The sequence below is a fragment of the Malaclemys terrapin genome, chromosome 7, assembly GCF_027887155.1.
Source record: "Malaclemys terrapin pileata isolate rMalTer1 chromosome 7, rMalTer1.hap1, whole genome shotgun sequence".
Taxonomy (NCBI): Eukaryota; Metazoa; Chordata; order Testudines; family Emydidae; genus Malaclemys; species Malaclemys terrapin.
The window spans coordinates 68,803,609-68,821,996 of NC_071511.1; the positions used below are offsets into that span (position 1 = coordinate 68,803,609).

At 41.7% G+C, this 18,388-nt stretch overlaps 1 protein-coding gene across 16 annotated transcripts in view; it reads left to right on the forward strand.

Annotated features, from left to right (window-relative positions):
• Nucleotides 1–18,388, forward strand: part of ZMIZ1 (zinc finger MIZ-type containing 1) — a 490,731-nt gene that overhangs the window by 452,750 nt on the left and 19,593 nt on the right. For 12 of the 16 annotated variants that reach the window (XM_054033720.1, XM_054033719.1, XM_054033732.1 and 9 more), the window contains 8 exons: nucleotides 1,532–1,730; nucleotides 2,751–3,041; nucleotides 7,128–7,310; nucleotides 8,967–9,141; nucleotides 10,695–10,881; nucleotides 14,816–15,026; nucleotides 16,272–16,377; nucleotides 17,649–17,809. In XM_054033720.1, coding sequence (XP_053889695.1) covers nucleotides 1,532–1,730; nucleotides 2,751–3,041; nucleotides 7,128–7,310; nucleotides 8,967–9,141; nucleotides 10,695–10,881; nucleotides 14,816–15,026; nucleotides 16,272–16,377; nucleotides 17,649–17,809 — 1,513 coding nt within the window. The remainder of the gene's footprint in view (nucleotides 1–1,531; nucleotides 1,731–2,750; nucleotides 3,042–7,127; nucleotides 7,311–8,966; nucleotides 9,142–10,694; nucleotides 10,882–14,815; nucleotides 15,027–16,271; nucleotides 16,378–17,648; nucleotides 17,810–18,388) is intronic. The other 4 variants (XM_054033729.1, XM_054033731.1, XM_054033728.1 and 1 more) reach the window with 3 other exon arrangements.

Below are 18,388 nucleotides of genomic sequence, written 5' to 3' on the forward strand. Positions count from 1 at the left end.
CTTCCTGGGTACATACTCAGGCCACTGCAGCCACGCTGCTCTTAGCTTGATCAGGGCTAGCACATGTTGACTTGTGCTGGTAAGCACACCTCCCAGCTGCTGCTTAGAAATACCCCAAGTCTTGGTGGTTATTTCATGAGGCCTAGCTAAATTGCATACTGGGTCCATTGCTTGAAAAATTGGCTACCCAAAGAGCAGGAAATTCATCACTATACCTGGAAATTAGGTCAATCAATTACCCCTGACAAACACCAAAAATAAAGTTTTAATTACCACAAATACAAGACACAAACCAAGCTCCTAGGAATGATTAACATTCAGTAGGGCTACTATGTGAGAAGTATTGATGGTACAACTTCCATCAGTCTGTGCAAAGAAATGAGCTCGAATATTAGTAAGGCTACAGTCCTGCAAAGCTAATAACAGAAGGTTTGCACCACTACAGGAATTTATAAAGCACTTCGGAGGAATGAGGGACAGGGCTTTGGTCTTAAATTTTAAGTTATGTATTTATTTTTGTGGGGTAAGTGTAGTTCTTGTGAAATGTGTCAAATTAATATCCCAGGTTATCTACAAAACACAGGCATGGGCAGTTAAAAAGTAAACACAGGCAGTAAGCATGCAAGCTTCCCATGCTCCTAATGCTTTTCCTGAATGCATTTCTATTGTGATAGTGAGCTCTGTCTCCGGTCCTAATCAATCCCTGGGTTCCTTTGTTGTTACTGCTGAAAAGGGTACCAGCAGAGTACAGTGGAACAGCACTATCCTAGAAATTGGGAGACATAGCCTCTGTTTTCATCTCTGCCACTGTCTCGCTACATGAATTTGTACCATTCATTAAACTTTCTGTACAGTTCATCTGTAAAATGGGCATAATGTTGACCCACCTTTTTAAAGACCTTTAAAGATTACAGGTGTGAAGTACTTTAGATTATTTATTCATTTATTTATTTTGTGGTAGTTTTGTGATTAGTACATGAAGTGTGCAGGTGCAGGCACAGCCAACTTGCTTCATGCAGAACTCTGAAGAGGCACCAAATGACAGCTGTCAGTCACTGTCGATCACAAATGGCCCCTGTCGGCCTTTTTGCTGAGACTTCAGTGGGGACAGATTTACTTTTCTACTCCTGGAAAAGCTGATACATTCCACTGTTGAGGCACATAGATGGCTCATTGTGGAGGAAGCTCACAACGGATGCTACTGTCCATGCTGCCCCTAAATTGTGGATAATCAGCGCACATGTTCATTTACAACCTCTGAGTCCAGCAGCTTGGTAGAACAGAGTATTAAAAATTAGTTAGAAACTCCTGAAGTCTGGAGTTTCTAACTCCATTGAAAAGTGCCGACTTATCTGCACTCTATGCCAGAGCAGCTCTTGTATCCTCATTTACATCCCTGCTTCTCTCTTCCTGTCAGAGTGCTTGTTTCAATAGAAACTTAGACATGGTTTTGGAACTGTTCCAAATGACATCAGACTGAGGCCCCAAATCTAGGCCCATTTTAATATTCCTTTCTTTCTTCACCTGGTAGTTACCCTGGTGGCCCAAATACTCCTGCGGGAATGGGGATCCCTCCACACACGAGGCCGCCTGCAGATTTCACTCAGCCGGCTGCAGCTGCCGCCGCAGCTGCAGTTGCCGCCGCAGCTGCCACAGCAACAGCTACAGCTACAGCCACTGTAGCAGCCCTTCAGGAAACCCAGAACAAGGACATGAACCAGTATGGACCGGTAAGAAAGTAGATCTTGCAAACTCGTATCCTTCTGACTTCTGCCTTTAGAGAGAAGTGAGTGCCCCTGTTTAGCATGTGAGCTATTCCGGTATCAGCTGTATTGTGTGTCTGTGTGCACAAGAGACGGAGACCAAGAGATCTCTTGTAGCATGTATAAGTATGTGTACATTAATGACACAGAGTGGCCAATACATCATCTTTATGAATCCCTGTTATCTGCACTAGTAATGCATTTGTACTTCAAAGAGGTCATCACTTAGCTAAAAAAAATTGCATGCAAAGTTTTATACCCACTTCTAATGTGATGTATTAGTACTTCCCCTCCCCCAAACTTTAGCACACAGCTAAGTGTTCTAAAGCTTTATTTTAGGGCCTTGCTGTTTCTCTAATTCATTATGTTGATCAACTCAGTTTAGTTTTTCTAAATACAGTAAAAAACCCCACTTTTTAAGGTATTATCTGTGAGAATAGCAATTTGAAGCACCCGTTTTTGGTGACCCTAAGCTCAACACACAATTATTTCCTGTAATAACTATTAATGAAAAAGGAATGAGTGTTTGATCTGTGCAGCTGCTTTTGTCACCGCTTCCATTCCGTGTAGTGGTTCTAAGCATAGGGGATGAGGGTGGGGCGCATGCGGAACCTCAGCTGGCGTAAATAAGCAAAGCTCCTTGGAAGTCAATAAAGGGATGCTGAATTACACCAGCTGAGGATCCTGGGCCATTACCTTGAGGAAGATGACTGATCATGTCAGTAGATTTTTATTTGCTCATATTAAAGCAGTTTTTCTCTTACTAAACTATTATTTTTGTCTCTTGTTGCTTTTAGAATTCCAGTTGAATTATTATTATGCCAAAAAAAAAAAAAACCTCACAGAAGGTTACAGAACATAAAAAGAAAATGCGACATAATCCCAGCCCCTGCTAACAAACATGTTCAGCTCCCCGCTCCCATTTTAAATGCATGTCGCATTTTATTCTTTTTTTTTCTTTTCTTTTCTTTTTTTCTTCCGTTGAAGGTTTGTTCCTCTTTCCAGATGGGTCCGACTCAGGCTTACAACAGCCAGTTCATGAATCAATCTGGCCCTCGTGGCCCTGCTTCTATGCCAGGCAGCATGAACCCAGCGAGCATGGGAGCCGGAATGACACCTTCCAGCATGAGTGGGCCGCCTATGGGTATGAGCCAGCCGAGGCCCCCTGGGATAAGCCCCTTCAGCAGCCATGGGCAGAGGATGCCACAGCAAGCTTACCCAGGCCCACGCCCCCAGTCTTTGCCTATACAGGGCATGAAGAGACCGTACCCAGGAGAGGTGAGTATTCTCGCTCCCTTATTCCTTTTGTCTTACAAACGATACCAATTATGCTATGGATGAAATTCACCCTGTGGAGAAAACCTGTATAACACCCTGGTGAGTGTGTGTAGCAGGTCACCTCTGTGATTAGTCCACAAATAGTAGCCCTGCCTATGGAGGTTCAGCTCAAGCTTTAGCTGCTTGTGCTTTTTAGCTCTGGAGGTCCCCAGAGTTCAGTCCCTGGTGTGTCAGCCAAGATGGCCACACCAAGCCCACACAGCCCTGTGAAGTTCTTGAGCCCTCAGAACATCACTTTGAAGCCCTCATAATAGAGCTTAAGTTCATAAGTCTTATACAGACTCTCTGCGCAGAGATGAATTTCAACCTGAAAGCTTAAAATAAATTTGTCATGGGCAGAGCATAAGCTTTCTTTACTCTGGATTTTTTATTATTTTAAAGAAATATGAGGCAGTACCTCACATAAACACCAAAAGCATGTAAAACTTTTAAAAATCCCATTGCTTTCCAAACCTCCTGTGGCTTGATTTTCATAGGTGCTCAAACTCAAAACTCCTGTTGAGCTCAGCATCCCTGAAAATTCCCCCGGTGTCATTTAGGTCATTTTCTTTTGGTCTGGGGTGAAGATTATCTGAGTTCTTTTCCTGTCTGCCTGTCTATATCTATTTGTCTCTCCAGGTTTTTATAAGATTAGCATAGGATGTTAGCATTTCCCAAGACGTAGTAATCAAAATCACACAGCCTTTGGCTTGCTGTATGATTTCAGGGAAGTTCTATTGAAATCAATGGGAGTTAGGCACCGAGATGCTTTTGAAAATCCCACTAGTCACCTATCTTCATCTTTAGGGGCCTATATACCTTTATAAATCTAGCCCTTAGTCTATAACTTTAGATAGAATCATAACATATACTAAATTGATGCTATGCTTTTAGTCAGTAGAGTTTACACTAGCATTTTATTGGGCAAAATATAATAGTGGCAATGTAAGTTTACAGAAAATATACACTGATATCCAACATTTAACAAATATTTATTGAGTTTCTTGCAGTTTTTCTAAATGCAATGTATCCTGGTCTGTAAATGAATTCTGTTGTTGTTGTTACCTTATACATCAAAAATGACTTACTGCTGCAGGAGTTGCTTATCTAACAAGGCTTTTCTACTCTGTAAATGCTATCACTCCTTTCCAATTGAGCTAACAATGCATAGTGTGTGACTTCTTCAGATGATTATTTTCATTGTTATATTTCATATTTCACACCTTTGTTGAAGATTGGGAATCCCTCCTCATTGTTCCAATAGCATGTTTTTCGTCACAAGTGAATACAAGAATGTTCTCATGTAATACGCATTTTACAGTGCTATAAAATCATATGCTTGTTGTAAGGGTGCTGTGTAAGTTTAGTAGATGCTATTTATTTATTGATTTATGAAAATGTCATAAAGGGGATAGTTGTTATAAATTAGCTTGCTCCAGAATTATTTTGTTTTTGTTTTAAGTAATCAATATTCATAAATAGATTTGCCATCAGAACGGTAATATTCTTGACCTCACCCTAAAGGTGCTGAGCAATAACCATGCCCATTGACTTCCTGTTGGATCACTGCAGGGAAAATAGGAAGGAACTTAGGCCCAGGAGTTAGGGCACTAGCCTAGGATTTCAGAGGCCTGGGTTCAGTCATCTACTCTGCCACAGACTTCTTTTGTGACATTGGGCAAGTCACTTGCTTCAGCGTTTCAGCCAGCCACCTATAAGGATTCCGTCCGCACCCCCCAATGTATTCTAGTTTTGGGGAAGTTTATTTCATCCATGATTACCACAGCTGGGGATGGGACATTGGCCAGAAAGGGCCAAGGTTCTGACGTGGTATGAAGCATTCTCTCTTTCTTGGGTGCTTGGCTGGCTGGTTTTTAATCACATGCTCAGAGTCTAACTGATACGTAGGGTCAGGAAAGAATTTTTCCCCAGGTCATATTGGCAGTGATCTTTGAGGGCTTTAGCCTTTCTTTGTAACATAAGAACATTAGACCGGCCATATTGGGCCAGACCAATAGTCCATCTAACCTTGTATCCTGTCTTCTGAGAGTGGACAATGCCAGATGCTTCAGAGGAAATGAACAGAACAGAGCAATTATCAAGTGATCCATCCCCTGTCATCTAGTCCCAGCACTTGGCAATCAGAAGTTTAGGGACACCCAGAGCATGGGGTTGCATCCCTGACCATCTTGGCTAATAGCCATTCATGGACCTATCCTCCATGAACTTATCTAGTTCTTTTTTTAACCCAGTTACAGTTCTGACCTTCACAACAGCACCTGGTAACGAGTTCCACAGGTTGACTGTTCGTTGTGTGAAGAAGTGCTTCCTTTTGTTTGTTTTAAACCTGCTGCCTATTAATTTCATTGGGTGACACCCCACCCTCACCCCGCTTGCTCGTGTGCTATGTGAAGGGGTAAACAACACTTGTTTTTTGTTGTTTTTTTTTATCCATACCATTCATGATTTTTTATTCCCCCCTTAGTCATCTCTTTTCCAAGTTGAGCAGTCCCAGTCTTTTTAATCTCTCCTCATATGGAAGCTGTTCCACACCCTTAATCATTTTTCTTTGCCCTTCTCTATACCTTTTCCATTTCTAATGCATCTTTTCTGAGGTGGGGTGTCCAGTACTGCATGCAATATTCAAGTTGTGGACCTACCCTGGATTTATAAAGTGGCATTATGATATCTTCTGTCTTATTATCTATCCCTTTCCTGATGGTTCCTAACATTCTGTTAGCTTTTATGACTCCTGCTGCACAGTGATCAGATGTTTTCAGGGAACTATCCACAATCTTTTTCTTGAGCGGCAATGGCTAATTTAGATACCATCATTTTGTATATATAGTTGGGATTATGTTTTCCGATATGCATTACTTTGCATTAATCAACATTGAATTTCATCAGCCATTTGTTGCCCAGTCATCCTTTGTAATTTTTCGCAATCTACTTTGGACTTAACTATCCTGAGTAATTGTGTATGGGCTGCAAACTTTGCCACCTCACTGTTTACCCCTTTTTCCATATCATTTATGAGTATGTTGAACTGCACTCGTCCCAGTACAGATCCCTGGGGGATTTTGTTATTTACCTCTCTCCATTCTGAAAACTGACTATTTATTCCTACCCTTTGTTTCCTGTCTTTTAACCAGTTACTGATCCATGAGAAGACCTCCCCTCTTATCCCATGACTGCTGAGTTTTCTTAAGAGCCTTTGATGAAAGACCTTGTCATAAGCTCTCTGAAAGTCCAAGTACACCATATCCACTGAATCACCCTTGTTCATGTGTTTGTTGACCCCCCTCAAAGAATCCTAATAGCATGTGGGTGTGGGTCCTTGCAAGGATTATCTGGGTATATCTCACTTAATCCTTTCCCTGCCACTGAAGTGGCCTCAGGCACTGATGCTTCTCAGTCCCTCCTATTTTCTTCCTGTGGCATATAATAGTCTATCTCCTGGGGAGTGTAATAATTTTGGTTTGATTTAGTGTGTATGTTGTTGGGTGGTGTGTTGTACACAGGAGGACAGACTAGATGATCTGGTCGTCCCTTCTGGCCTTAAACTCTATGTCTCTGTGAGTTAATAGCCCTATGCCTCAGTTCCCCAACTGTAAAACATGGAGTTAATAGCCCTTCTCTGTCTCCCAGGGGTGTTGTGAACATTACACACGTGAGGTGGTAAGGCCCTCAGATACTGTGGTTATGGGACCATAAAAGTACTTTAGATAGATGGATGCAGGTGCTCAGCTCCTGAAAATCTGTCTATTTATTTAAGTGCCTAAAATTGGGCATCCTGGAGTGGAGATTTTCAATGGCACAAATGGTTTGGTGTCCCAGACTGAACATTAATAAGATTTGAGCACCTTTGAATGTCCGTAATCCCCTGTCCCTCAAAGGCCCAACTCCAGGCACCCAGGTTTGAAAATGTTGGGCAAAGAGTTCATGAGACAGGGGACATCAGCCTGATTTTATTTTCATTTTAATTCTATAGTTCAAAGTTCCGTTCAAAATTATCTCTTGGTTTGTTTCATCTCTGTTGTAAAATAGCCAAATTATGGAAACCAGCAGTATGGACCAAATAGCCAGTTTCCTACCCAGCCTGGTCAGTATCCAACTCCCAACCCTCCAAGACCTCTTACATCTCCCAATTACCCTGGACAGAGGATGCCTACCCAGCAAAACACGGGGCAGTACCCTCCTCCGACAGTCAACATGGGACAGTATTACAAGGTGAGACCTTGGGTTCATTGACTTTCTCATCTGGTGCTGGTGAAAGTTCTTTCTTCCTTGTTAGTGGATAAAATGAGACACCGGCAATACCATAGGATCCCCAGATAGGGCCTGATAATACGCTATTAAAGGCAATGGAAGTTATGCCATTGCCTTTAATGAGTCAGAATCAAGCCCATAGTACAGTAAGCTATACCACATCATAACTTGGGGGCACTTTAGCTAAATGGTGGACCAAAGTAAAAGTGAATGCCAAACTGAGCCTGCCTTTGAGGTTTGACGTTTCTAGTTGTGGCAAAGCACAATGAGGGCACACACTGCACGGTTCTTGGATTAATTGAGAAAATTGCAGTAAAGCTGGTAGATCAGATCTGCTTTAACATTAGAGTAGCCAAGTCATTTCTGGTGTTGGATTCTGAGCCAGAAGAATCTTAGGGCCATTAAGACGCATATGGTTCTGGAAATGGGGTTGTTTTGTCATTATTTGCATGGGAGGTGGGTACTGTTTGAGATGACAGCACTATTGGAAAAGAATAAGGAATCATTTCCCACAGAACATCAGTCTTGCATGCAGTCAGGTCACTCATTGCCTGATGTGGGATGCCTAGAAACATTGCTTTTTCTAAAGAAATTTTGGGTATACTGTGGCAGCTTCTGTCCCACATTGTCAAGATGAATGCTCCAAAGGGCTATATGCTCAGCCGGTGTAAATCAGGGTAGCTCCATTGCAGTGACTGAAGCTACAATGATTTATGCCAGCTGAAGATCAGTCACGAGTGTTTTAAAGGTGAAAGATTCTATATATATTTTTATCCTGTTTATTTTTGTTAGGTTTTTAACATTTTGTTTTGTTTTATAGCCGGAGCAGTTTAAGGAACAAAATAGCCTTTTCTGGGAGTGACCCATGGCTATTACAAGAGAATCTTAGTTTGGTTTGAGAAGAAAATCACAACAAAATTTGAAAGGGGAACCCTTGGTCTATCGAAATGCGTTGCATGTTTTTCATGGAAATATAGATTGATGTGGTGACAGGATGAATAGATGAGATGAGCTCATGGAGAAAGACAGTTTTCCCAGCTAGGGGGCAAGGCTCTGATTTGCAATATTGATGACCTGGTCTTTGGGAGTTTGAAGATTGTGGAGACTAAAGCCTTGATGAATTGAGAACTGTGAGGAAGTTTGGTCTCAGCGGAGACAGGGATGGGTATAGTCTGTAGTGCCTTTCAACCTGTGACTGCTCAGTGACCAAAGATAAAATGCTCTCAGCCAAAGATGAGGTGCTATAATATTTACTGCTACATCAAGAGGAGAGGAGAAGAGTAAGAAAATTAGGGCAAAAATAGGAGAGATCAAAGGTGGAAAGCTGGATAAAGGGGCAGGGAAGAATGAAAAAGTGGAGCATCTGCAGTTTCTGGGGCTTGCAACTTCTTGTCTCAAATTTAGACTACTGTATGTTTTAAAAGTGAGAAGTAAATGCAAAGAAAAAAGTAATTAAGGTTTTAGGTTTTAGCTCTCCTCCTCAGTACGTTTTAAATAGTGCCAGGCCCAAGCCACAGTACCTAGATATAGATTCAGTGTTTAATAGCAGTACATATGATTAGGTCTTTTTTTTTTTTTTCAAAATTCAGTAACAACTTGGTATTATTTATTTTCTAGCCATCAAGGCCTGTACCTGTGGCAAATTACCCTCACTCACCAGTTCCAGGAAACCCCACACCACCCATGACTCCAGGGAGCAGTATTCCACCATACCTGTCACCTAACCAGGATGTCAAACCACCATTCCCACCTGACATTAAGCCAAATATCAATGCTTTACCGCCACCTCCAAGTGAGTAGCAAATGCAGCCGGCCCCTCAGCCTTTTACTGTCTCTCCTTCCTCTGCCATGCATATCACGCAACCCAGAAGTGATGCTTTAAAAATAGCATCTTGATTGCTATTTTTTGACATGGAGAGAAATGTTGATTGCCAGTTGATACATGGCATCAACCAACCACATTATGCAAGCTACTCAGAGAGGAAGGAAACAGGAAAGAAGAATATTTGTTTCCAAACAAAGTACTGGAAAATGCCAGATGGAAAACTCTCTCCAAAGTTAAACTTTTAAGGACTTTTCCCCTTAAATATTCCTGTAGTTGATTTCTCAGAATGAAACTCTTAATTTTCAGCCGTTTCATGTTGTTGGGTTTATTTATTGCATAGAATCTCCATCAATAGTAATGTAGTGTGTTTTGGTCAAGGGCAAAGCTTTTGAATACTACTGAAGAATAGCTTAAAGGGTGAATATTTATAATGGTACTCCTATTATGTCCATGCAGACCCCTTAAAAATATTCAATAGAGTGCCAAAAAAATAATGTATACTCCTTTCAAAGCCACTCAACTTCACAGCTATGTTTGGCTGAGAGTGAGTCAGGAATAACACCATCTCAGTGGCTGTGTACTCATACAATTTGTCTACAGTCTAAAAGTGACTAAAGAATAATCAAAAGTTAGGCACTGGAAGAAGCAATATGTTCTCTATAGAAAGATCTCTGTTGTATTAGCTCTTTACAACCAGCATTTTGGGGTTCATGGAGAGCTGAAAGATTAAGGTTATTGGTACTGTTTTAGCTTCAGCAGCCTCAGAGGGAGGAGAGTATTTTAGGTAAGAGTTGAACAGCAGCTTCTGTTTCTGATGAGTAAAGAAGAAACACAATCTTAAATCCAGTAATTACAATGGACAGTGGTAACCTTTTCATACTCCAAGTCTTCCTGCTTCAGAATGACTTCAAACAAACCTGTTTTTTCAGCCAGAACATATCTGCTGAAAATAGTTGGCCATCATAAATTGTGCATAACAAGCAGCAAAGCTCTTCATGATGGGAGACTGAATTGTTTGTGGAACTAGTAATAGAATACCAGAGCCTTCCATCTGTAGATCACCATTAGAACCGAGAGTCATTACTATCTACTGGCACACTTGAAATGAGTTTGGTAATCTCAATTCCAATTTCTATGGGGAAAATAGCCACATCACAGAAAAACAAATAGCAACGCACCACCACAACTGGCACTCATTGGCAGTCTCAGCAGAGTGATTGAATGGTAACTGAACTAATCTCTCACAATGAAAAATGGTCCCCCCACATCAGGTGTAAGGCATGACTGTAGTGAGAGGCACTTTTGCTGCTCCTTTCATAAACCTTATCTGTGGATATAAGTAGAAGACATCAGTCTCCAGAGCTGTCAGTCTGTGCCCTATCACCTGCGCGAAATCCACTTATACGATTATTTGTCATTTTCTTTTCTATATGTGACTCTACTATGTTAACCCCAGCAATAGATCACTGTATCATTTGTCATTATTCTGTATAAATATACACATTGTTATTGCACTGCAGATGCTAAAGGGAAAGTTCACACTTTCTCTCCCTCTTCGATCCCAGCCAACCACAACGATGAGCTGCGTCTGACATTCCCTGTGAGAGATGGGGTGGTATTGGAGCCCTTTCGGCTGGAGCACAACCTGGCAGTCAGTAACCATGTCTTTCACTTGCGGCCAACCGTCCATCAGACGTTGATGTGGAGGTAGGTTTGAGCAGTGTTGTGAGGCAATCTTGCGTGACTGAAAGCAAAATGGTGGGGCAGATGAACTTTGTTTGAGTCAGTCATGGATTTCAACATTAGTAAATATGGTCTGGAGAGAAAAAAAATCCCTTTAGCTCATATATATGTGAACAACCCTCAACTTCCAGAGAGTAAAGTGCAATAATATGCTTCCTGATTCAGCTCCCAACCCTTTGGCTGGTGCCAAGTTATATGCCATCCTTCCAAGCAAACCTGATGGAATCAATGTGAATGAGGCAAAGGGCAATGTCTGAAAAATAATTATTTAAATGTACCTTTTGACTTGCTTCTGCTCTTTCTGGTAAAAGTGCTAGGAGCATGCGTAGCTGAGACCAGCATGCAAGGATCATTCATGGAATATTTCTGAACTAGGCATACTCCTTGCATCATCCACAGGTGATCTTTTGTTACTGTGTTGGTAGTTGGTCTGGACAGTCTGTGATAAGCTTTCTCACAATAACTTGACAAGGTTGCTTCTATTTTCAGCTGGAACTCAGAAGTGCAAAGGTATCCGAAAATAAAAATTGTAGGCAAATTAAGGACCTGATTCAGAGAGATGGTAAATTCAGTGGCAGTTATAGGTGCTAAACCCCTCTCAGGATAAGGCCCAAATTTCAGATAGAAGGTTGATTTTAAAGAGCTGTTTTAACTTACTCAGAACAGAAATGAGCCAAGTGGCTGAAGTGCAGCTTTCCCCACACAATATAGCTCTTTCACCTACAGTAAATATTACTTTTCATCAGAGACAGAGAGAGCGAATAGTCCCTCTGGATTATATTTTGCAGCTCTGTAATTCAAACTTGCATAAAATGATTCCAGATTCTGTACTGGCTTTGATATATGGACAAGGAATGAAATGGCATTAAATCAAATCAAAACCAAAGCCTTGATTTGTTTTCATTTCCAAATACTGTAGGATGGACTTGTTTTGAATCTGTGCTTGTGTGCCTTGGAGAATTTAGTTTCTCATTATCTTGTCTTATTGTATGGAGCTTTCCTTTGTAACACATGAAATAGCTGAGCAAATGAAACCTCTTCTCGTCAACACACTTTCCAGTGTGCCCAAAATTTCCCTTCTTCCAGTTTCTCTAAGTCATCCTTCAAGCTAGGTGAATCATTGGATTAATAATGTTATGACCTCAACATTTTCCATACTGGGACCCATTGCAATCACCCACCCATTTTGTAATGTGGGAAGGGTGGGGTGGTTGTAATCTCCTGGGCATCACGACTCCTGGTTGAGATTTGACCTAGAATATAGATACTTATTTGCCTGCATGATGTTGGTAGTCTCAAGCCTAGGAATTAGAAATGTGAGAGATCTAAAATAGGCTACATCCAATAATTAATGCCTAACTTTGAGGTCAGTTATTGCTTACTTGCATTTCATTATCCTGGAGTACTCACAGCAAGAGGGAGTTTTGGCAGTTATTTGCTGGTTCTTATTAATAAGTAATCACCGTTGGGGATTGTGCAGGCTAGTTCTATAGATTTATAGAGCTGCACTGAGACATGAGGCTGTTTCTTAATACCTGATCTTTCTTTAAAAAAAAAAAAACTGCTTTAGCACCCTGACTTGGACTTGTATTTAAATTAATTTTAATGAAGACTCATCGGTAATTTGTGCTCAGGTTTGCCACCTTGAAAAACTTGTTAGTGATGGGAAGCCAGGGGCAGTCTGAACACTCAGAAAACTGAGTCTTGTGTCTGTCGTCCTTATCTCATTCATTTTTCTCTGCTTGATCACACAGTTACACCCACATGGAAAATGCCCAGACTGTGTCTCTAACCCTGTCAGCTGTGTGTGGAGCATCAGTTGTGTTAGCATTTGTTGTACAAAAGCTCGGCTAAAAGAGAATAGATATTAAATGGCATTAAGAGATTTTGCACGTTGAAATTATAATGAAGTAAATATGAAGTTTACCTTGTACTGTGTGGATTCCAATGCATGTATTAGTCATGTGAATTCTAGACCAAGCCTTTAGATTTTAATAGAGAATGATGGAATGGGGCCAGCTGTGAAGGTTTTTATGCTAGTTAAAATATTGAGTAAAATATCCCTCTGATAGTCACACATCTGATGGCGACGCAAATGTTCTTCTCCCTACTGGGGACTCCATGCTCTTACAAAGCAAAAGAATGGAGAGGAAATCAACCAGGAGAATTTTGCCTTAAAAATGGATCAGTCTTTGCTCACCACAATTTATGTATTATCTATTATTGTGGAGCAGCCTGGCTAGAACACGAGATTCTCCACATTTCCATTCCTCCCTATGTGACCCTGGACAAACTTTTTAAGAGGGGTCAGGGAGGCAGTTTTGTCTTTTACAGCTTCTGCGTAATGTATAAAGACTTTCCCTGGTTTTTTTAATCTACTTGGTTTTAGGTTAGAGATATCGGGTCCCTGCTTCCCTCTTTTTATTTTTTGTGCTAACTAGATTTCTGTAGGCTCTGAATAGCGATGTCACTTGAGATCTTCACCTGAGTTACTTTCCTTCTCCAAAAATAGAGATTGTGATTCTAACCTAAAGCTCCTGAATTTTTGAGCATGGCCACACCACCAGTATAGGACATAAACATGACCTTTACAGGGAAAAAACTGAGTACAAATATCTGAGCCTTCAGTAAAAGCAGTCTAAACGCGAGGCTGCTCATTGCTTTTTTTTTTTTAAATTATCAGATTCTAAGAAACAGTCTCAGCACAGGGCCTCCATTCTTAGACTCTAACAAATTGCATCCTCTTCCCACCTGCTGGGGGTGGGGGAGAGAGCAAGTTGCATCTCAGATTATGGTCTCATATGACATCACTATTCATGTCCTTCAAAGGTCTTACAGGAGATCCAGCAAAGAGAAGGAAATGAGCACCTGATTTTTCTTATGTAAAAGATGGTCATCAATGGACTTTGTGGCAGTCTTTGTTCATAATAAATTCACAGTGAAGGACAAAACCCCAAAATTTCAGTTTAACTTTCCAGTCCACCTTTAACCTCTCTGTATTTCAGTTTACTCATTTGTAAAATGAGGTTAATACCGACGTGATTAGGTGCAAGTGCACTACTATCTACTGAGGCCTGGTCTACACCTAAGATTTAGGTTGACCTAGATACATCACTCAGGGCTGTGAAAAATTTTGTGCTCTGTGCGACATGGTTAGGTCGACCTAACCCCCACAGTAGATGCAGCTAGGTTGATGAAAAATCAGAGAGATGGATTACAAAAATAATTCCATCAGTGTGGGACTGGTCTACACTATGACACTATTGCGGAAGTGTAGTTGTGTCACTGTAGCGGCTGTAGTCTAGACATACCCTCAGTTACTCAAGGGTTAACTTCAGCTCAGTTTGGTATTATCTATCATTGTGGTAGATCAAGAGTGGTTGCTTTGGAGATAGAGTGGGACATGTGTTTTTAGGTAGGTAGGCAGGGATTCTGCTACTGAGATGATCCCCAGGCTGGGTGAGTTCTACTTACTCTCTGAATGTGTTACTTGCTTTATTTTCTTGTTATAAACACTAACGCTTGAGGAAAGACCTACCTGACTGCAACTTTTTCCTTTCTGCTGAGTCATTCCACCGACTTACAACCCACCTTTGTAAAGCACTTTGAGATCTCCACGTGAAAAGTCATGTATAAGTGTAAAGTATTATTATTATTATTCTCTCAAATTTAAGATGCATGAGCCATCCTGTGTTGTTTCTGTTAATGGCTTTTATGGGGAGGATATGTGTTATGCATTTATTATTTGTGAGACATTTCCAGAAAAAAAAAATCAGAGTTGAGCAAAGCAGAATTAAAGTGAAGGGGGTGAGATGGCATAGAATTTCTAGCGTCCTCAAAAAAATCCTTTAGTCATATGAAAACAGAGTTTAAGCCTCGTTTGTGCCTTGCGATACAGGTCTGACTTGGAGCTGCAGTTCAAGTGCTACCACCATGAAGACAGACAAATGAACACAAACTGGCCAGCATCGGTCCAGGTCAGCGTTAATGCAACCCCTCTTACCATTGAACGTGGCGACAACAAGACATCTCATAAACCTCTGCACCTAAAGCACGTCTGTCAGCCGGGAAGAAACACAATTCAAATTACAGTAACAGCGTGTTGTTGTGTAAGTACATGGGGCTTGCTGCTGCCGCTGACTCTAAAGGTCTGCGGCACAGGAAAGAACTGTTTGGAAATATTCACTTAGGCCAGCAGTTCTTACCTCTTTCACTTTTACTTTTTTTTAAATGTTCATTGTGGGGGAAGGGAGGTGTCACTGATTGTAGCGCTGGGACAGGACAGGGCCAGAGAGAGAGCGCTAAAGACCAGATCATAATTTGCTGTAGAACTGGGGCAGCATGGGCAGAGCAGCTACCTTGCCAATATGTCTAGAAGGACCCATCTCTGAAGGGGAGAGTGCATCAGCTCTCTGTGCCCAGTCAGTACTTGCCAGGCTAACAGTCCTGATAGCAAGGCAGGTAATGTGACGGTGGATGGTTTTCTTGCTGTGGACACTTGTCCACTGGGAATTGGACTGAGGCCAAAATCTTACTTCACACAGAGCATCAAATTGCCATTTGTTTGCCACTGTGACTCTGGGCTGGGTTTAAACCAGTGAGATAAAGGTGAAAGGCTCATATTCCATTACTCAATCCACTGAGCCATGCAACTTGCCTCCCACTGATAGCTCTCAATTACAATTAGCATAGATTGTACTTTTAATGGAGAGGGGCTGCACACTTCATAGTCTGGGCTTTCTGCCATTTCATTGCCATTGGCAAGGGCAAAGAGTCTGGGGACAGCTTTCCCAGGGTCAGAGTCTGAGACAATTTGAAGAGAGACCTCAAGCTTAAACCCATTGTTTTACTTCAGACTTCTTCTTCCGTGCACAGTCTCACATTCCTTGTCTTGTGCCCCACAGTGTAGTGGTGGATCACTTATCTGATGGCTAGGAGGAGAGGTCATCTCAGCAACCCTCCTAGCTATTCTGAGTGCAGGGCAAGTGGGCAATAGGGCAGGGGTAGAAAATCCAGAGGTCACTGTGACAAACCCCATAAATAACAGATTATCACATCACATTTTTGACTTTCAAGGGGAAAATGATGCAGCGAATGTTACCTTTTCTTAACAGCAACGTAGCCAGGTGATAGGTGTTACTCAATCCTAGACTGCAACTTCAGACTGTCCTTAAAGGGAGTGTGTTAACTCAGATGAGCAAAATCCACTCTAGCATGTATTTGCAGGGTTCCCATTGGAATCAGTGTAGAGCTGCACATGTGCCGTCCAAGGGCAGAACTCTGCGCCACCCAGTGGTCTATAACAACGTAACATGCGTGGTTCTGTTAGTAACTCAGTGATTTTTTTTTTTCAGTCACACTTGTTCGTGTTGCAGTTAGTGCACCGGCCATCAGTTCGTTCTGTGCTTCAAGGCTTGCTAAAGAAACGTCTTCTCCCAGCGGAACATTGTATCACTAAGAGTGAGTTTTGTGTGTGTGAGAGAGAATGTATTAGAGACAAGGTGGATGAGGGATTATCTTTTATTGTACCAGCTTCTATTGGTGAGAGAGACAAGCTTTCGATCTTCTTCAGCCAAATAAAATGTAACCCCCTCCTGTCCACCAGGCCAGGGTGGGGTTGTTAAAGGCAGGATAAGTCTGCCTTGTGGCTTTTTACACAGCTTTGGGGGCCAGGGCCTGAGGTTCCTCAGTGTACTCTGCTTTGTGTGCCAGTGTGTATTCAACTCAGACCAGACCTACTCAGACAAACCACCAGGAACAAAGTTGCATTCTGTAAGAAAACATAGAACAGGATTACACTCCAGCAGCTTCCTCTCTCCCTGCCGCATGCTCCCAGCTTCAGGAGAGCTCTGTGTAAGCTCGAAAGCTAGTCTCTCTCACCAACAGAAGTTGGTCCAATAAAGAATATTATCTCACCCACCTTGTCTTTCTAATATCCTGGGATCTACCCGGCTACAACAACACTGCAAACAATGACTGTATTAATTGTATTAACCAAGACTATCCAAAGTGCCTTATAATCATTTATAATATTTTATTCACCTATTGAAACTTTTAATAACTCTGGCCTGGGCTTGCCAGAGCATTATGCCGTTGGGCTACCTCCCTGGCATACTCCAATTCTGGAGTGAGAAACAGGGCAGAGCGACCAGTGATGTCAGCTTTACACGACCCAAGAACTGTCAGGCTGGGGGAATCCCTAACCATGTCAGCTTTTCATCACTCAGAGATCCTCCCAAGCTGGTGGAATCCCTAGCTGTCCATTTAGGGCTGCTTTCCATCCTCTTTGAAACACAAATTGGACAAACTGGGCCTGAGTGCCCAGCCCTATAACTTTTCAGTATGTGATGGTTTCTCTAAATTTGATTTTTATCATATCTATGCTTATATTCAGTTGTGCACACAATACCTGGTTTAAGTATATAGGATTCTATGCCATCTCATGAGAGCAGTTTATCAGATCAGAGGAAGACGCTACACCTCTACCCTGATATAACGCTGTCCTCGGGAACCAAAAAATCTTACCGCGTGTGAAACCGCGTTATACTGAACTTGCTTTGATCTGCTGGAGCGCACAGCCCCGCCCGGAGCGCTGCTTTACTGCGTTATATCCGAATTCGTGTTATATCGGGGTAGAGGTGTATTTGCACAGCCAGACTTCAAGCAGTTACATTAGAAACCATAGTGCATGAGTGGTTTCTTTCACATACATATACCATCTTCCTAAACAGTCAAGAGGAACTTCAGCAGCGTGGCAGCCTCCTCTGGCAATGCAACACTAAACGGTGAGGATGGAGTGGAGCAGACAGCTATTAAAGTGTCTCTGAAATGTCCAATCACATTCCGGCGAATCCAGCTCCCAGCGAGAGGCCATGATTGCAAGCATGTACAAGTGAGTGCATTTCAGTGTCCTGATATTTTTCCCTATGCTGTGCATTACAATGTCTTTTGAGTGGTTTTTTGTGGGTAGGAGATGTGATGAATTTCTCTGTTTATCACATGGATTTTGTGGTTCGAGATCATATTTTAAATTTGTCTAATTTCAACCAAAGGGTATGACTGTTTTTTAAATAAATACTAAGTTGTTCAATTGATGATGAAGGCTTTAATTCCTCTTATCCTATTGCAAAATCACATGGAGTGTGATGAATGAAATAAGAAATGTCACATAACATTTCACTTGTAATCATGAATAATACCATCATTGGCCAGATCCTCAGGTTGCTACTGAGACTCCAGTCCTGAAACACTTACACATGTCAGTAATCCCATTGAATTCAGTGGAACTACTTATGTATGTATTTGTAGGAACAGCGCCTGAGTCCTTACATAGGCAAACAGGCGAGCTGCTACTGACTTCATTGACAGAGTAAAGACTTAAGTAAGAACATGAACTAAAAAAGTAAGGCCTTCCAGATTTGGCCCAAAATGCTGTGTGTCCAGTCTCTGGTGGCTTGGCTCACCTTTATTT